This window comes from Pinus tabuliformis, chromosome 6, assembly GCF_031772625.1.
Source record: "Pinus tabuliformis cultivar Carrire ecotype Pingquan chromosome 6, CPIR1, whole genome shotgun sequence".
NCBI classification, from domain to species: domain Eukaryota; kingdom Viridiplantae; phylum Streptophyta; class Pinopsida; order Pinales; family Pinaceae; genus Pinus; species Pinus tabuliformis.
The window spans coordinates 555,072,751-555,094,223 of record NC_142292.1 but is presented as its reverse complement, the minus strand read 5'-3'; the positions used below and the strand labels follow the sequence as shown (position 1 = coordinate 555,094,223).

The following is a 21,473-nucleotide window of genomic DNA, read 5'->3' as shown; positions in this document are numbered from 1 at the left end:
ATAAAAACTTTAAAACCCAAATCTCCTATTAAAAATCTTTAGAACAAACTAATAATAATAGCAATAAATATAAAATATATTTTTATATTCAATAGGTTTAAAACAAAATAATAATAATAACCATAAATGTAAAATATTATTTTTATAACCAAATGTGAACGTGGAAAAATTGTTTAAAACAAATGCAATAATTGTGATGTAAAATTTATATATTATTAATACATAACATAAAAATTTATAAGCGGTAGAATTTATATCTTCAACACTTTCATTGCCTATAAACCATATTTTCATGCTTTTCTCCATAGAGGCACTCCACAGTAATATCTGACGTATGAAAGCTTCATGGGCAAATATACCTAGTCTCGTCCTTTGCGAAATTGCGCGTTGGTCTGTTTATTGGAGTAACATAGGTTCTCTTTGATGTTTCTTCTTCAATATGTCAATAGGAACATGGAGGCGTGTTTTGACCCACATATCTCACTCTCTTTTTTTGCATTGTTATTCTATCAAGTTGTATGGATTTACAAAGTTTTATGTGATTTTTTTTTTTTTTTTAATTTTATTATGATAATTTTTTATTTTTATTTTCTATACTAAAGAAGCGCAGCTTAGCCCTACATAAAACTTTTTTTTTCAGAATCATTCAACATAGTCATGTCTCATGTTACTGGAACTCCGGTGGAGAGATTATCATTAAACCCTCCCAACCACCTGGACTATACATCATTTGTCTGATATTATTATGATATATTGTGAAGAAAGGTTTTTCAAAACTGGCCTTGACTGCTATTTTAGTGATTTCTGTGGCCACATCTGGATGGTAGCACATAATTTCTCCATTCAACTTCTCCACAATAAAGTGTAAATTAATAAATCCACCGATTTCAACGATTTTTCCTCTTTGGTGATGACACAGGTTTAAGTTTTTCCATGATAAATTAGAGGAGAATTAAATTTCACGCCAACTTCGAAACAACAATGCGATTTGGACAAAATAACCCCCAATTTTCTCCTACCCACCGACTTCGTAAAAACTTCTATAAAATCAATAAGCGGTCTCACAGTCCAATCCATCAAGGAATCTGAATATAGCATTGTGTTTGATATGGCGGGTGAATTAGCCTTTACCAGCCTACTCCCTCCAAAACGATTCAGCTTACTTTCTTTTCATTGAATTTTACCCACGAGTGATTATTCTGTTTTCCTCACATAATTTTGGGTCAATATTAGTCATATGATTCTTTTCCTACCAATTCCACTAATTTCACTTTGGTGCCCAGCCAAATAAACATTCAAATATATTTTTGACTTTCGCATGAGAACAACTGCTTACTAGACTGAATCAGATTGATTTTGTTCCTAGGTGTGCAAAAAAATATTTCGAAACCTAATTGGTTGTGTAGGTTGGTAAGGTGAGTTTATTATTGAAGAGGGCATTATCATTTTCTCATTTTATTTTTCCCAGCATTGTGATTATGTAGTGAAACAATTAGTGGTCGAAAACTGTTGTCACCAGCATATTGTTCAGGTGTGGATCTGCAATAGTAATGTACATTTTGTATTTCATAACTTTTCTCTTATATGATTTAAGAATGTGCATCTTCAATAAAATTTGACCCTCTATTTGTTGAAATTGAGCAGTTAAGAAATTGGTTAAAGTTGGCCAGTTATTAGAATTGCTAAATAGTCTGATGCTCTCTACTCTTGAGTATAATCAAATCTTATTTTTATTCAAACTTATTATAAGGTTCACAAGATCAAATTTCTCTAGATAAATTTTATGGTAAACTTATTTACTTAATCAACCTGAAATTGATAAAAAAAATATGCAACAAAATTTATTTGAAATTAATTCGACGGAGTGATTCCACGGAAAATACATTAATGCATGGCACAAAGATAGCTGAACGTAAAGGAAAGTAAAATAGAAATACATTTTCAATAGGGGAATTCTTATTGAACACAATCAAAGAAAGAAAACCAAAGTATTATGTGTCATATTTGGAATGGACGCATAGATACTTGAAACACCAGGACGACTGTAACGATGGAGCAATTATGTTTTCACGGATCCGGGGGCGGTGGTGGACACTGTGGGTTTTGCCCATAATTTTTACACTCTGAAGGGCCGGAGGGCGGCACAGGTCCTCTGGGTTTCTCTTCATTCCATGGAGAATCGGGGCTATTCACCCGCCGCTGCTCCACATGTGGGTTGCCAGATTGCCCTGCAGCAGCATGATTGAGAATGAGCATGAACACAATGAGCATGCAAAGTATCGCATTATAAATCTTTTTTCCCTCCATCGACTGTCAATTATCCATCTTTTCCCACTTATCTCTTCGTCAAAAATGACTTCCCCGAGCAATGCCGGCAATACACACTATGATAGTTGAGGCCATTCAATATATGTACAAGGAGCCCTAACAATCCATACCGGCACGGAGACCCAAAATATATATAGTTTGTTACGGTTGTCTGAAATAGCGGTCCGTTTTCTCCGGTTAGTGTGAAATACAGAATTTAGAGATGGGCTGCCACGTAATTCTTGGTATTAATTAATAACTGCAGTTAGGGAAGCCCGACTCGCCATATTTCGCATATATTTATATTTAGTAATTAGTTGTAATTTTGTTGGTAATAAATAAGTGGTATAGATGACATGAGATCTTGGACTCATGTGGAAAGAGTTAACAATGATACCGTGCTGGTATCATTGTCAACCAAATCACGTATAAACGTTGAGTGTGACATGCCAACTTTCCAAATCTACAAGGTAAGGAATTTTGCCCTCATCATTTGGAGTTGATGAAGCATGATGCATGCACAGTGGATGATGTTTTTGGCTAATATGGTTAATAACACTAAAATGTAAGGAGATTTTTAAGGAAACTTTAAATAGAGAGAACAATTCTGGTTGTCTAGGGTAATGGAAAAGAGTGCCCTATCTATTTGATGGTTGGATAAGGGCTAAAAGAATTTATCTAGAGAAGATGGGCTAAATTATGAGAAATGAGTTGCACTGAATAATAAGCTGAAAGACATATTGTACTGAAAATGAGCTTAAAGATGTTTAGTAGCTTTCTTTTGCACTCGTGGTATCAAAGCATGGATTGGAGGTGCAATTGATTGTTGATTCCTATAGTTGGGTAGTGAAACACTCGAGAACTGCCTTTGCACTGGACATTAGAGTCTTGATTGGAGGCGCAATCCATTTTCGATTCTAAGAGTTGGGCAGTGAAACACTCAATCACTAGTTTGGAAGAATTTTTTTTATTTTAAATGGTATTCATATTCATCTCTGTAAGGAATGCTTGACGCTTGTAATCTCTTTTGTGATCCATGCATTAAATTGTTAATGAATAAATTATCTTTATAAAATAGTTATGTAGATAAGATTGATGACATTCTCCTAGGGCATGCTTGTGATTAAATCTGATTACAAACAAAGTAGAGTGCCCCAATGGCCATGGAAGGTTGTGGGTATGCGAGAACTCAATTGGAGGATTAAGAAACAACATAACCTACTTGATAATATGAGCTGGTGACTTTTCAAACCAATGTTTTTTGAGGATTACTTAAATGTGAAAAATGACGTTGTTTCTCAATAATATAAAAGAAACCTGATAAATGATTTTTTTTCTAAATAACATAAAAGTTATGACTATTAATTCACTCTCAATAACATAAAACACTTGATTGCTAGTTTTCTTATTGATTGAAACAACCTCTGTTAATGCCTAGGAGAAAAACAATATTTTAATAAAACCAAATGGATAATAATGGATGAGAGGTTGACTCTAATAGATCCTTGTCACTACCTTTCTGAACAAGGATGGCCATTTCTTTCTTTATTTTGAGATATTACATGTTGGATGTTATTTTTTTTAATTAGCTTAGCCACATATGTCATACAGACATTGAGGTTCATCCACCTTGCATTGCAACACCAATTCACTTCTCTCAATGCACTAATATAATTTTTTAATATAGGCAAAACTTTTATTACATTAAAAACCATCCAACATTTTGGCTTGTGTCACTTGACCAACATAGACCATAACCTCCATTATCTTGGTATGCACTGCATCAAAGACTTCATCCATTGGACACCCTATAAGCTACTTGTTAAATCCACCCAACTCTCACTTACCTATAAGTTTCACAAATAACTCTATAAGCATGAATCTACAACTTGTAAACTAAGCCATCAAATATCATCAACAAGCTCACTTATCCACTTGCTACTTCCACTACCTTGCTACAAACATGATTTGTATCTAGAACAAAGTTAGTATCCCATCCTAACCATTATTGAGGCTTTAATATAGCGTCACTTACATTTCTCAAGCAGCTCACTTTAACCCCATACATGAAGCCCAAATACATAATACCAATCACAATTTCACCTAGTGCTCAAGAAGAACACCCTTCCCTAGTTGTAAAAACTATTACAACATAGACTTTAATATATTTCAATACATATTAATTAAAAAAAAAAGTCAAATTATTTTCAAAATGTATGAAAATTTATATTTTTGTAGTAGATTAACCATAATCATTCAAACATCAACCATTTAGTAGCTGAAACTTATAACATTTTCATCAAATAATCAAATAGAGCATCAACCTTCAATTTTTAACACACAATATTTGTCATCGATAAAATTTAACAAATGATTACTCAGAAGAAGGGACAAAAGAACAAGCCCTAAACCTTAAATTTATGAGAAGTAGATACAAAGCATTTTGAACCCTACAAGCAAGACTATATAAGCTACAAATAAGGGAAGAAATTGTAACAAAGGGCAGAAATTCACAACAAATTTAAACAAAGGGCAGAAATCGTAACAAAGGCTAGAAATTCACAAAAAATTTAGTTGTTGCTTGATTAATGTAGGGGAAAACTTTTAAATTCTCAAATTTCCAAATTTCATACAAAGTGTAACATCCAATGGAGCCACTTTTATCAACAAAGTGTAAATTCCAAACAAATGTAACATTCCAAGCCTAAACACTCCCTCACCATATATTTGCCCCCCTACCCACCAACTTAAAGATGTAACAAATGAATACCCGAAAGCAAGAAGAAAGGAACAAAACCTAAACCCTACAAGAAAGAATATATAAGCTACAAGAAAGAAGATAAATCGTAACAGAGGGAAAAAATCATAGCAAGGGGAAAAATTCACAAAAAAATTAAATAGAGGGAAGAATTTCACAAGTTTAAGTCTTGCTTGATTAATGTAGGGGAAAACCTTCAAATTCCCAAATTGCAGAAAACAACATTGCCACCAGAGCTCAACTCACAAATTCCAGAAAATAAATTTAGGTGTTGAAGAACACAATATCTAAATTCACAAATTTTAGATAGCAAATTTAAGTGTTGAAGAACATAGTGGCTGGTAGGATTTAGAATGCTACCGGGAGAGTTGCAAAAGCCACCAGCATGCCCGAGCATCCCCCATACCCATCCATACCTCTTCTGCAACAGCTACCTGCAACAAAAACTTGCAAACACAGGGAAAAATTAGAATTTACGGAAAAACCTAAATAAATTTCGAAAAAAAACCCATGAATTTGAAGAATTACTTTAATATATCTCGAAAGCTGCATGTCGACCACCGAACTGCATAAAATCTCCAACTGGCTCCTTCCCAAACAATAGGCCATGAGGATGAAACAACATGGCAAGTATTTGTAAACCCTCAACAGTGCAAAACAAACAACAACATTGGAAGTGTTAAACCCCCCTCGAAATAGATCATGCAACCACACCTGCAACCCTAAACACGATAAATCCTAAACGACCAAAGAAACCCTGCAAACAACATCACTCGATGAGTAGCGGTAGAATGACAGACAAACTGAGCTAGTACCGGAGCCGAGAGGAGACATCGTCAGCAGAGCAAATTTCCCACACATCAGACCCAAATGAAATAACAGAGATCTACAAAGACATGGCATAAAACATGGTGGATGAAACCCTAAACCTCACATAACTGCCTGTATTTAATGTAGCCACCTACCACAAGACATGGCACAACTGACTAGCCAGTTGTCGTATGAAATCTGTGGTGTCTCCACACTAGTGGGCGAGGTGGACGAGAGGGCACACAGGTAATGTCATCCATCCCCTATATGCTTGAGGGAAAATATATGCTTGAAATTGCACATTGGTCTATTTGTTGGAGTAACAAAGGCCCTCTATGATGTTTCATCTTCAATATATCGATACAGACATAGACACATGTTTTGACCTAGATATCTCAGTTTCTTTTTTTCCATTGTTATTTTATCAAGTTGTATGGGATTACAAAGCCTTAGATGATTTATTTTTTTACTATGACATATTGTGGAGAAGTGTTTTTAAATAACAGCCTTGACTGCTATTTTGGTTGTTTCTAGGGCCACATCTGGACGGTAGCACATAATTTGTCTATTTGGCTTCTCCACCATAGAGTGCAGATGGATGAATCCACCAACATCGTCGATTTTCTCTCTTTGGTGATGACATGGGTTTAAGTTTTTCCATGATAAATTACAGGAGAGCCAAATTTCACACCAACTTCAAAACAGGGAGGCAGTTTCGACAGGACAACCCCCGATTTTTTCCTACCTACTGACTCTATAAAAACTTCTATAAAATCAATCAAGTGGTCTTAGAGTCCAATCCAACAAGGAATTTGAATAAGTTTCCACACCAACTGAAAACTAGGGCATTGTCTTTGAAATGGTGGGTGAATTAACCTTTACCATCCTACTCCCTTCTAAATGATTCAACTTCTTTTCTTTTCATTGAATTTTATGATTCCACGAATGTTTTTTTTATTTTCCTCACATAATTTTTGGTGAATATTATTCAGATGAATTTTTTTCCAATCGATCCAACTAATCTCATTTTTGTGTCCAACTAAATCAACATTCCAAATATATGGTTGACTTTAGCACAAGAACAAAAGCTTACTAGATTGAATCAAATTGATTTTGTTTCTAAATGTGCAAAAAAACATTTCAAGACCTAATTGGTAGTGTAGGTTGGCAACATGAGTTTATTATTGAAGGATCATCCTTGGAAAAGGCTATTATCACTTTCTCATTTTATTTCTCCTAGAATTGTCATTATGTAGTGAAACAATTAGTGGTCGAAAACTGTTGTCATTGGCATATTGTTCGAGTGCACATCTGCAATAGCAATGTCCATTTTGTATTTCATAGCTCTGCTCTTATATGATTTAAAAATGTGCATCTTCAATCAAATATGACACGCGCTATTCATTGAGATTAAGTTGTTAAGAAAATGGTTAAAATTACAAAGTTATAATTGCTTTCTATTTGTTGAGACTGAATTGTTAAGAAAATGATTAAAATTAATAAGTTATTAAAATTTCTAAATAATTTGATGCTCTCTACTCTTTAGTTTAACATAATCAAAATCAACAAAGCCACTTTTATTTATATTCAAACTTATTAAATTATAAACTTCACACGAGAATATCAAATTTCTGTAGGATACATTTTATAGTAAATTTATTTGCTTAATCAACCTGAAATTGATAAAGAAAAAATATGGAACAAAATTTATTTAAAATTAATTCGACGGAGTGATTCCACCGAAAATACATTATACAATAATCACTTTGGACAATTTTATGCATGACACAAAGATAGCTAAACGTAAAAGAAAGTAAATAGGGGAGATATTTTCAATATAAAAGTTACTTCAAACTACTCATTCCACTGAAAATACATTTTCGAGGGGAATTCTTATTTATTTATTTAACACAATCAAAGAAAGAAAATGACTTCCCTGAGCAATGCCGGCAATAGACACGATGATTGTTGAGGCCCTTCAATATATGTACTAGCAATTGCCCTAAAAAGTGCAAAAAGAGGCCGATAGATTTTTAAATTAGAAAAATAGTATGGAAATTGGAAAAATGATAAAAAAATGCATTTATAGATATGTATTCAGCTCATAAAAATGAAGGACCCCATAACAAAAATGAATAATATATATTATAATTTTTAAAATATAATAATTAAAAATTTAATCTTATTGTTTTGAAAAAATTATTAACAATTAATTATTTAATGGTTAACATTTATGAATTTCACAATTTACTTCTCATTACGATTATTAGATTTAAAATAATATGTTTTTATCAACTAAACAAAATGGTTGGTATTTTTTCCTTGACTTCCATTTAGTATAAAAAGCATGTACTAACATTTTAATGGAATTATTTCCTTCTATTTTCATGTTAAATTTAACCTTTTTCGCATTATTTCATACATACATTTCATATATAATCATAGTCATTTCTAATGATAACATATTATTTAATATTTCATACCTACATTTGATATATAGTCATTTCTAATGATAACATATTATTTAACAATTCATGCCTAAACTGAAATTGGTCAATTTAACTTTGAGATACAATTAATTTAACTTTGGAATTAACAGAGTTGGTCAATTTAACTTTGAGATACGTTTAATTTAACTTTGGAATTAAGGGAGTTCCATTATAATGTGTAATGGAGTGTCATTTTGTATTTTTTTAATACAATATTATTTATTAAGGGTTATAGTGATTACCTATTACTAATTTTGTTGGGTTAGTAAAAATAGCATGCCAACATGGTAATAATTTTGTTGGGTTAGTAAAAATAGCATGCCAACATGGTAATAAATTATCTGGAGAACGACTCTAACAAAGCAGCTACACTAGTATGTAAAAGATTGTTTCAAGAATTATATCAAAAGTATATATGAAAAAGCAACAGTAAACTTGAATTTTGGAAACGGAATCAAATCCATAGATAAGAAACAGTTATCCTTGGATGTAAAATATCATGTACAAGGAAGCACACATAATATACAGCGCTTCATGATGCAACGATTGGTCCCATGCACATAAACATGGCTATGTTTGGGTGGAATCCATCAAGCTATGGAAACAAAGGTATTTCTGCTTTGAAAATGCATCTTATATTCCATTATTAGACAACAAAAATTACATCAAGAATTATAGGCTGTGGAACCAAAGCATGAACATGCAAGCCTCCATGATTTAAAATGCCTAAAATTCCATGCAGTCAACAAATTATTTAAACCCGATGAAGGAATGTCCGTGAGTATGTATGGTACCAAACTTGAAAAGTCGATAGTGCATGCAAAGAGTCTCTCTAGGAGCAATAAAACAGGCTGCAGTGTACTAAAACTTTTGGGAATAACATGTTGGCCTCTCATATGCCTATAATGTAACTGCAAAAATATAAATATACTAAACTGGCAATACCAATGACCATAGGAGCAATAAAACAGGCTGCAGTGTACTAAAACTTTTGGGAATAACATGTTGGCCTCTCATATGCCTATAATGTAACTGCAAAAATATAAATATACTAAACTGGCAATACCAATGACCAAAAAATCATACCTGTGTATGATTTCAAGTCAATGAAGATTCAAGAAAGATGGTTTCTAATTTTTGCAGGTTGTTTCCCCATCCATGAATCAATCATGTTCCTTTACTCTGTTTCTCAGTTGCATATCCTCATTTGTTGAAGTTTTTCTTCCTGGGCAAACTACTATCATACTTAAAAGCATGCAACATAAAAATAACTGTAGGCCTTTAGAAGGAGATCATACTGCTTGGCTCAGAAGCTGAACAAAACAAACATTCATGTATTTGAGTAGGGTTTTTTCAACTCTAGCAAGAAGAATGCATTTTAACACATGATATCTCTCAGCTTTCAAAAAGAGTTAAAACCAATTTAAACTGCAGATTGTACAACCCAAGCAGGACACTTGGCATGAAAAAGCGAGCTATAACTCATGGAATTAGACTGTGTCTACATCCCATATTCAAGTGTTCTTGCCTGTATGCTCAATTATGTGCATGGATAAATCACAAAGTGCTTTTCAGTTCTCCTGTCTGAATCAGCAAGCCTTGAAAAAAATTAGGCTGATGAGATATAACATTATAAGAATAAGGCGTTTCCCAACATAGCGCAACTTCTAGAATATATTTAGTTATTTCCAGTGGTAAGATTTAAAAGATTTCCAAGAACTCCTATAATGCTCACAACCAATGCCATGACAAGCATAGCCCACGGGAGAATCTTCTTCCTTAATCCTAAGCTTTCCTCTCGTTAGCAGGAAATATGAAACCTAAAGATAGACCTGTGGTTGCTCCTGTGAACTGAAAAGCTACCCAAATATTGGGAATCAAAGTAGTTCCCATGTAAAGAAAAACCAAAACAGTGATAATCAAGATGACAAACCTCCTGTTGCTCTCAGAGAGGGGCTTCGATCCCTTGAAGACCATGCAATCCATTGTCTGCCGAAGTGAAAAATGGATCACGGGAAAAACAAGCATCAAATGGAGCACATATCCAACCCTAATAATGTTATCAAGAATGGAACTGAAAGGAATTTCAAGGTCTTTGTCAAAATTTGACAAAATATCTGAATCTGTAGATTGCCCAAATAGAAGATAACCTGATATTGCAGTAGATTCGTACACCAACACACACAGCACTGTGGTGATCCTTCCAACCCTGTTCATCTTAGCAGGCGTTCTATCCTGCATTTCGTTATAGATCGGTTGTACATTGAAATGACATATGTATGCATTGGTCATGATTGGGATTACCACGAGAAGATCCAAAATTGCCCTTTTGGACCCAACATCAGGAAGCAGCCGGGGCCTCTCGATCTTGCCTTCTATAAGCCTAACAAAGGCAATAATTGATGACAAAACAACAAAAACAACTGCAACTGCAACAAATGCAGCAAATGTGAATTTCAATGAATCTATCTTTTTAAGAGCACAGAGAGGCGCCAGAACAAATACCATTGTGATGAAAACTATCAGTCTCCGATCGCTCCACCACCCTTCCTTTCCTGTCCATTGATCAAAAAGCCCCTGGTGATGCGAAGATCCGGACATCACATCTCCCATGATAATTAAATAAACAATCATAATCCCTGCATTGTTTACAATAATAAAAATCTCTGATAAAACCCTGGCAGAGTGCCCACAAACAGATTCAACAGTTTCACCATAATTAGAAGCTTTCAGGCGAACAGAAAACTCGACCAGCAAATACCCATCAGGATTATCACTGCAAAGCATAATGGCAGACCCAAAACTTTCATTGTTGCAGGGAGTGCCATAATTCCTGCACCAATTACAGTCGTCGCCAGATTGAAAACTGCACTAGGGATACCAGATCCAGACGCCACTTCTGCTATCCCTGATTTTTCTGTTGACAATAGGGGTAAAGCATCACTGTCTTCCGAACGCAATGCCTTTGAGGTAACCCCATTGACAGACTTCTTGATCTCTGCCTCGTTGTCCAGCGATATGTCCTGCGTTTGCAGCTCGATGAACGAGTGCTTTATATGGCCCTGCATTGTGTACCTGGTGGAATTGCGAATGCCAAGAACATTGCCCATCAATTCAAATAGTGGTTGCAATTGAGTGATTATTTACTATTTAAACTTGTTTTCAATTGAAATGCAGACTGTGGTGATGCTTTGTTTAATATTGAAACTGAAATTGTTTATAGCATTTGTGAAAAAAATCAGTTGTGTGAGATACTGCAGGGGGTCGCAGGCTCACTGCAACATGTTAGGCTAAAACCATGGATTTATGGTCCATGGAGACCTGCAAAAAGTAATCCCGAGATAAGAAATCTACAAACCTTCAAACTCCACACTGGCAGTATCCTCTTTTTTGATATCTTGTCGTAAAGCTTGTAACTTTTCCAAAAATGTCGGAGATTCCAGAGTCTTCACCAACTGTTCATACAACTGAAACAGAAAAGAAAATTCATCAGGATCAAGTTGCTGCCAACTTCAGACTAAAAGGTAGTATTCCAAACAACAGTTCTTAGATTTATTCTGCACTCAGTTCCAATGTCAAACTGTCTGGTCTGCTAATTATGGGGCAAGCATTGTAAGTGATTATGGAAAATATCTCCAAATATTATGAATCGATATCTTTAACTCTAATAAATGATTGGTAATGGTCATTATTTAATATTTATCAAAGTTGAAAAATTCAGCTGGGTGAATGAGTTGGTGAGGCCAGAGCGTAAGACCGATTTCGAATCAGCAAAAATTGTTCAAAATAAGGGTTTTCTTTTCCTTATAGACATTTGTACGGGATTTTCCAATTGCCTGCCAATCGGATTGGCCAGGGAGCAAATAACTCACAAGTTACAGAACTAAGTGGCTGTCAGGAAGTTCGACTTGCTGGCAAAGAATCAAACTGGATATGAGTTATGTTAGCCTGGGAGAGCAATTTTCAAATAGCTTCAGCGAAGAAAATCATACTAGTTCGATAAAATTCATGTTAGCTTTAGATTTTTGATCTAGCATGCCCCAAAAGATTAATTATATAATATGTCAGGAGCACTACAGACAGACTTCCATCATGATAGCAGGCTGACAAATCCCACCCCGGGGCTGCAATAGATTCACTGAAAACATGTAATTGCACAGAGAAAAGCTGGTTTCTTTTAAATCCCAGGGTGGAGAGATCTTGAATAATGTTAATAAATTATACTCTGGAAAAAAGAATAATGTATCAAATTTAATGTTAAACGACAAAAAATCCCAAAACAAAGCCTTGTTTGTCCGTGAGAGAAGCAATATGCCTTTGTGATAGGTTGCTAATCTGATTTATTTCTGGCTTATCTGTTCAGTTGAGGTGTGATGTTAGATTTTCTAAGCCCAGCAAATTGATTTAGAGTGCCAATAACTTTTATACGCAGAATTTAATTTTAACAACATAACCAAATCTGAAATTTATGCGCAGGGAATATTTAATTTAGTTTTAAGCTAATTTTAATTTTCTACAGTGAATGCACATCCCAGGGAAACTCTCTGGTCACTTCTGATTTCGAGGATGGTAGCCGTGGTGAACTGGCCGGTTGCAATTTTTGTAATTTAGTTTTAATCTAATTTTAATTTTCTCCAGTGAATGCACATCCCAAGGAAACTCTCTGGTCACTTCTGATTTTGAGTATGGTAAACGGGGTGAACTGTTCAGTTGCAATTTTTGGCAACCTAACCTAGCCCGGACATTGAATGAGGCCCAATAATATACATAGAGGTAGCCATCCCGGGGACTTGACCCCATGACCTCCTGCTTGTAATGCACAGCACTCAACCACTTGAGTTAACCCACTGGACTAGATTAAAAACTAAACATGCAATACCTTATGTGGGGTTTTGCCCATGCATTCAATTTCCTCTTGTTTTGTTTTGCACTAATTGCCCACTTTTTGTGATATTGATGTGTTAATAAAAGAGAGCTGATTTACAGGTATCATTTCAGGAAGGCATTTGAGTCATTCAATCAATAACGAAGTACATCTCTGTCTCCGCTGTTCCCAGTATTTGAATTTTCGCTGATTCTTGCTATTCTTTAAATGCCATAAACGTTACTTTGTTGGTAACCTGAACAGAGAACACCAACCCAACTATGTGGGTTAAGGAAGAAGGCATTGAGATTCATCTCAGCTGTGGCTGTTCCTATTCCTCCACCTCCAGTTAATGACAAAGAGGAAAGAATGCACCTTGCTGAAGATTATGGATTTACCCAAATTGGGGAGCCTGTTCCTGATAATGTGACATTGAAGCATGTCATTGATACACTACCTCAGGAGGTATCTCGTTGTCTCAGTTGTTTTGACATGTAATTACAAATCCTCTAGACGTGCAAGTTGTGGTGTATTTTAAGGTCACCTAATTCTGCTTTGTAATACCTGGACAGGCATTTGAGATTAACTATTTTAAGGCTTGGAGAACTGTAGTTACATCAGTTACTGCTTATTCACTAGGGATTTATATCATATCAAGAGCACCTTGGTACCTCCTCCCTCTTGCTTGGGCATGGACTGGAACTGCAATCACCGGGGTCAGTTTATTTTTATATATCAAACGATGCTTTCATGACAGTGAGCAAGTTAATTTTTGAAAAGAGTTGTACAATTTGGGAATTTTGTCATCATGCCTTTTTTGTTTGTATTCTTCTGCTAATTGTTTTTGTTTGTAGTTCTTTGTGATAGGACATGAAATACAAGACAGGAGTTATAGGCTGGTTCAAGTTTTGGCTCATGCCATGGCTTGGATATCACTTTTGGGTAAACTTCTCTTCTCTCATATTTGTCATCAACTCTATTCAAATGGGCATGTTCGTCCTATGATTTTCTACTGGTTATGTAGTTTATTTAATTTACTGCTTCTGAAATTGTACAAGGATTCGTTAAAGCTTGTGGCATTCTTTGTGTGCCTTTTTCTGACATGAAATTGTGCAGATGAGTACTTTTGCTATGGTCCATCATACAGCACCTCATATACCTTTCAAACATCCCAAACACTGGAATGCTACACAAGCTCAATTAGGTGGAACAGTTCATTGCAGTTATCCACATTGGTGATGCTCAATTTTACTAATTCATCCTTTTTCTATTTTCATTCAATTTGTTTTTCTTCATCTTATTATTTTGTGTGTGTCAGGATAATGAGGCCTTTGCAGATCACTCATATATTTATTTTGCAGGATTGAATTGTTGTGCCATGACATTAATGTTCATATTCCCCATCATATTTCTCAAAGAATTCCAAGCTATAATCTACAGTTAGCTCAAGATTCCCATTATATTACAAAATGAAAGAAATTCTTCACTAAACATGTTAGTAGCGTACTGATCATCTTGGCGGTTGGAGACAGAACTGAAACCCAGCAGGGGCTTTCTTGTCATAATTGTGAGTACAAAATTTGACTGTCATTTTCTGCATCTTTCTATTTATATAGATTGTTTGAAATGTCTCCTGCACTAGAGGTTCCAATCTCCAAAGCTGTCCAAAAACAGTAGCTGCCACAAGAGATCCCCATGTTAGGGGTTAGTATCTTGAAATTAAGTGAAAATTTATGTCTTAAGATTAAGTAAAAAATTGTGTCTTAAGACTTGCATAAAATCCTGTGTGATTCCAGAACAGAATTAAAAATGTTATACCTGAGAGGTTTGTAATAGCATTAGATATTGGCAGGGCTGTACATACTCCTTTACCACCACCTGACATGTCTTCACCCAACAACAACTTTGAAAATCTTTCTTTCATCATTTCAACTTCTGCAAACATAAAGCAGTAGAGTCATTAAGGCAAACAAGTTTACTTGCCTGAAATTAGACATACCATCAGGCCAAACAATATGCAGTTACTCATTTGTCACCAAAAATTCAGTGCCTCTAGTTGGTATAGAAAATGGTCAAAATAAAGGGACAGCAGTTCATGGTTAAGCGGTCAAAGCAACCAGACAGCTAGACAGCTAAAATTCCACACAAGGCATATCAATACTATCTAAATACACCTCAAAGTGACAAACTTGAAAACGTATTGTCCATCCCAAGGGACTTGATGAGCAAAGGTGAAGAGTTAATATTTACCAACCAAATAAAAATATAAAATGAGCCAATCTTTGACGAAAAACTGACCACACAGCATCCGGAGTAAAGACATAATTAAAACATTGAGCAAATCTCTGAGACACGTCATAGGGGAAAAGTATACAGCAGAACCAGAGGCACAGACAAACTGCATAAGATCATTTTCATTGAAATATATGCATATAGAGCATACGCAAAATACCCTGCAAATAGTTCCAGTGACAGATAGCCATATGAAATGGTGACAAAATGCATTGAGAGGGATTTCAGGGCAGAGGATGCATATAGATCTCGGATAAATTGCATTACAAACAGTTATAGAAAAAATTATTTGCATTTAAGATGTTTCCATTGCAAGATTTGCAGCAAGTTATTCACTGATTGAACGGAAATCAGTTGGAGAATAAGTTATGCAGAATAAACTTAGAACGGAAAACAGTTGCAGAACAAGGTATGCAGAAAAATTAGGCAAAACTCATATCTAAGGGGGTATGCGCACCGGCTCGCAAAATGGATGAGAGAGAGCTTCATCTCAAGATATGCAGTTGGACAATAGTTAAACTACATCAGACGGCTTGTTCTCTTCAACATGGTTGTTATTGTGTACCCTAGAGCCATCAAGCCTCCAAGCAGACGAACACTAACTTCAAATGCAATATTTGGAGATATGATAAATGGATTATCAGCAACCCATTCCTCAAACATAAGACTGTACTTTCCATCCCTATTCCTCATCCGCAAGTAAGACTGACAAGTCTCTGGATCTTCCCCAGGGGGCAGTAGATGAATGTCATAACTTTCTTCAGTTCTCTCTGTATGATCTCTGCACAATATTTCTTTAATTTGGTCTACTGTGGCAATACGGCTAGACTTTAAACTGTAAGTCGGTGTTTGAAATCCAGAGAAAGGGTTAAATTTGTTCACAATTTTAATATGGGCAGCCTGCAAATCAGGCTCAATGTAGGCCTTATACATAGGATAAACTGTCTCTGATATTTGATAAATGATGTCCGCCGGTGCCTGACCAGACCAATTTATATCCCTCAAAACCCTCTTGACAAGATCAAAGTGAACTCCTCCAGTGACAGACACGCGAAGATCCAAGAAAGGGTGTAACCGTTCGCTCAAAGCATAGATACCTTCAATAATCACAATCCTAGATGATGCAATGTCAATATCCCTGTACCCAGTGCGTTTGCTGATTTTAAAATCATAGACAGGAACCTTCACAGATTTTCCATCCTTTAAATCATGAATATTTTGAAGCATAGTATCATAGTCTGTTAACCTGGGATCATCATAATTTCCGTCGATTACTCGGCTGGAATCATTGTAATTATCCATGGAAATAGAGATGATGTTCGGCATGAAATTCAAAACCCTCTCAGAGAAGACCGTTTTCCCTGCACCAGAAGGCCCGGCCAATCCCACCAATATAACCCCCCCATTCCTCTGTGTCAGGAGCTGGCACACCCTGATAAAAATATAGAAACCCTTCTCAAACGATAGACTATCAGGAATCATCGCAATTTCTTATCTGTCGCAGTCCTTCCTCTTCACAAGCTCAACCTGGTTCTTCAAGAGGCCTCCGCCCTTCCTATGGCTCGAACGAATTGAAATATGCGGCGAAGACGATGGTTCTAGAGCTCTCCGCCCATAACAACCTCTGCCCATAACAGAGGCCTCTGCCCATAACAGAAATGAAGGCCATGTTCCGCCATGTTCCGTCCGTAACTGAAGGATGAACGCCATGACGAGTAACTGAACGAGGATAAAAGTCGCCAGGTGTCAGCGTCTAGTCGTTTCCTCAACAAAGAGGAAGTTCGCCAGGTGTCAGCGTCAGAATGAGAAGGACGACGAAAGGTCCCTTTCAAAGAAAGGCCTATCGGCCTAACAAGGAGTCTTAACATCCATAGCGCATGGAAACCCAAAATATATATAGTTTGTTACGGTTGTCTGAAATAGCGATCCGTGTTGTCCGGCTAGTGTGAAATACAGAATTAACTAATAACTGCAGTTAGAGTTGCAATGATTCATCATTAGTAATGAGTTGTAATTTTGTTAGTAACGAATAAGTGGTGTCGATGAGTTGAGATCTTGGACTCATACGTGGAAAGATTTAATGATGATTAAATTGGTTTAATATTTGAATGATAAAAGTAAAAGGTTTTCCTAGCGAAAAACTAAAAGATATTATATATAAAATAAAAATATATCATATTGGATATGACTGCAATGATTTTTTCTTTTATTGTCAAGATATCTCCTTCATAAATAAATAAATAGTATTAAATTATATTGTTAGATTTTTATTTTATTTTAAATTAATTGATGGAAATTTTATTTATTTAAATTTTAGTTTTTTGTGTTAGATTTTATAATTATAAGAAAATCAGAAACTTTTAGATACAATTTTATTTTTTATAAATAGATATATTAAATTATATATATAATATAATATAGATCCATTATGTGTTTCTTAAGGGATGATACCTACTCAATATGTATATTGAAATATTTGATTTATAATTAGTATTAATTTTTATTAATGTTTTTTAAATATTATATATGAATTTTATATTGGGAATAAAAAAAGTAAACATCTTCTCCACAACGAAAAGTAAAAATATATGAAAATTTAATTTAAATTACTTCATTTTTCTTTACATACAATTATATTTTTGCTCTAAATATTACATGTCAACTCAAGGCAAGATCTAATTGGCCTGCTATCGGACCTTTAATGCACCCGATAGCGGCCACGCCATGCATACATGCCCACGCCATTCATCGTTTCTCCACGAACTCGACGACAATTTTTTCCGGGAACAGGTAACCCCCCACCATCACCTCCGAGCTGACACCCGCTGTGTTGGCAACCAATGCAAGTGCAATTTCAAACGATCCCTCGTGCCAAACATTCATTTGCTCCATTTGCGCAACCAGAACACCTCCTCTGCAACCCTCTCGAGCATTTGTTTCTCCTACTCATGCTGCTCGCTAACCTCGCAGGTCCGCTCGCGGTGCTGAATCCCTTATGAAGACAATTTTTTTAGGATGGGTTAATTTATCTCATTCTGTGGCCGTCTGAGATTGCACGAGAGGAACTCTGCTAGACCGAACACGACTATAATTACATGGAGATCTAGAGCAGACTGAGGTCCCTGAGCTAAAAACACAAATAGTCCAGAAGAGTTTAAACGAATTGCAAGAGCGGAATAAATCCAATAATAATACACACATCGATTTCTGACTCATTGTCGTATGATGGATAGCCCTATAGAGGGATAAGTCGTCAATTGAAAGCTAGTTTCTCAAATCAAAACTAGAACAGCGTAGCTCAGTGATTTGCAGGGATCTATAATCTATCTCTGTTGAATTATTGGATTTGTTTAGAATTATTTGGAAATACTATGAAACGGATTGGGTCACCAGAATAGTGGATATGGGTTACATTGTTACTGCTTGATTATTGAATGATTAGTTCTGCACTGTAAGACAGTTTGCGCTATTGACGAATAGTTCTGAACAATGACATCTAAGCGTAAGGTAAGGTAAATTAGTGTTATTGTCACCTAATTCAAGAAAAAAACGAAGTTGGATTAATAAGCTTAGATTGTATTGTCTAAATATCGAAGGGCCAAATTATTTATTGAAGCCTGAATTTTATATTACCATGTATTGCCTTAAAATCTAGAAATATATGGTAGTATTTTTTTCCTTGAGCTTTACTGTGTTATAAAAAAGCCCTATTTCTTTTCAAATTGTATGGATGTCTAGGGCCTGGCATAGTTTTTTGGCTGGATGTTTACACAGCAGCTGTGTGAAGGCAAAACACTCTTCTGCTTTATATTTGTTGAAACTTGTTTTATGGTACATCTATAGGCTGCAATAGTCAGAGCACAAAAAATCTAGAAGCAAGTCAATTATTTACACAGCAGAAACTTGAACAACACAGACGATGCCATAATGCCACTACACAACATATGTGTAAGAGCAAATAAGACATGTTTCCTTTCTAATTTATGGCAAACTATACTTTAGGAACTATTGAAAATGTAAAAAACTTTGGAATGTTAAGAAGGCATTCAACAGTTAAATAATCCACCCTTGATGAAATACATGAGCTTCTAGTGTTGGTTGGAAGTTTGACTTCTATTAATCCTCGAGACAAAACACCCTTGATGCTATTTATGAGCTTCCAATGGTGGTTGGCAGTTTGACTTCTATATTATCATTCTCCAGCGAATGTGAATCAGTGAGTCAGACATTGATTCCATGTTGACCTATTTCAATTCCCAAATAAAAATGTATTACAAATCCTGGTAGCCCAAATTAACATAGGCATTATTTACGAAGGTACCATGCGGTGATTGTGAATCCAACCTCCACTTCAATGACTTATTCCTTTGTGAGGTCGGAACATGAATCCTAGACTGTTTCTCTTTTTCCAAGGTAATGGTTATCAGAGTCTAGTGACTATCAGTAATACAAAGTGTTGGAGTTGATATTATTCCCTTGAGAGGTCCCGACATGAATCCTGGACCATTTATCTTCCTCCATGGTAATGATTATTAGACATGTGGATTGTCAACCGAACAATAAAGTTTACAAATCACAATTGTTGACAGAATGTAATGCAATTCAAGATGTGATGCAAGCCCTGGAAGTGTTTTACAAAACCAGAATTCTATACAGGGTATGATCTCTATAACTAAATCCTGATCACAACATAAATTCTGAGCTCAGTCAAGATCAGTGAAGAATCTATCAATGTCTTAACTGGAAACAAATTTTATTTTTGGTTGTGAGGATTGCCCATGAAGCAGTGAGACTCCTGTATCATTTTGCATACCATAAAAACCTTGTTTACATTGATTCTGCTATCATAGCATAACATCTCATGCGTGACAGATCATTCTCGAGACTCGTACTGGTACTGTAGCTAGCAGGAAGGGTTGGCCTGCAAAGGCATGGAGTGCAGTCGATAATCCCTGTGTATAAAATGACCCTACATATGATCCTTCTCTGTTTACACTACAAACAAATTTACTTTGAAATAGAGGCCTAACGAATCAGGATCTAAAAAACCGAATTGTGTTAACATTGCACAAAGGTTTAAAGACCTTTTTCCTTCAAAAATAACATTAAGGAACAATCCCTAACTCTGTTAACATTGTACACAGGTTTGAAGATCATTTTAATTAATTGCAATTTAATTATTTTGTGTTTTCGAATTTTTTATTTTGGGTTATAATTTTCGGTGAGATTATGATTTTGTATTATTTAAAATGTTTTTTCGAATCAGAAAAATATGTCCAAGCCAAGCAAATATCAATGGGAAAAAGCCACTCAAGGTTATACATCAAACACTTCAAGAAAATAAGTAAAATTTCATGCTGGAACACAATTTACCTTTTAATTTTTGTTCATCCAGCCCAAATTTGAACCAGAATTGAAAAAATATTAATACAACACATGAAAAAAATTATAAATTTTCATTGGAGGAAACACAACGAAGTTTGCATGGGGAGAAAACACAACTACTTTTATTTGACATCAATATCTACTGTGAGCTGTGTATAATCATGTCTCACATAACTAAATATCAGTAATCTACAAATTTTACAACTAAAAATGAAAGGTATCACGTTTACATTTTCTAAAAAGTATTTTATAACAGAACAAATTACACAATCTCCCATATCTATCTAGTTGGGACCCTGATATATGTAAGATCTTGAGCCTGCCAAACTTCAGGGCCTGCTCATATCTAAAGGGTTTGAAACTGTCTTTTCTTGTGCCCAGACTCGGGTTAGAACACGTTCTATGCTTAATATACAACAAACAATATATGATTCAGCTTAAGCCATATATAGATGAAGGCAAGTGATCGAAGTTCCAACCCTTCCCATTTTATAGTGGGTTACTGTATCATGTTGATGCAAACTTCGAACCCCCATGTTACCCCTATTTACAGAGTTGTGGATCCATG

General features: G+C 35.3%; 1 protein-coding gene and 2 pseudogenes across 2 annotated transcripts; 1 reads left to right on the top strand and 2 right to left on the bottom strand.

The window, feature by feature from the left end:
- Positions 1-9,328: 9,328 nt before the first annotated feature.
- LOC149259715 (amino acid transporter AVT6E-like) lies at positions 9,329-14,977 on the bottom strand (annotated as a pseudogene). Its single transcript, XR_016257809.1, has 3 exons — positions 14,736-14,977; positions 11,641-11,831; positions 9,329-11,439 (listed from the first exon to the last, which is right to left on the bottom strand). The product of XR_016257809.1 is annotated as an amino acid transporter AVT6E-like (transcript).
- LOC149259716 (omega-6 fatty acid desaturase, chloroplastic-like) lies at positions 13,163-14,348 on the top strand. Its single transcript, XM_089455028.1, has 5 exons — positions 13,163-13,394; positions 13,493-13,693; positions 13,801-13,944; positions 14,083-14,170; positions 14,287-14,348. Exons 2-5 carry the CDS (start codon positions 13,598-13,600, stop codon positions 14,346-14,348), a joined length of 390 nt encoding a protein of 129 aa, XP_089311154.1. The 5' UTR covers positions 13,163-13,394; positions 13,493-13,597.
- A 919-nt stretch (positions 14,978-15,896) lies between the features above and the next one.
- LOC149259714 (inorganic pyrophosphatase TTM2 pseudogene) lies at positions 15,897-17,230 on the bottom strand (annotated as a pseudogene).
- Positions 17,231-21,473: the final 4,243 nt, after the last annotated feature.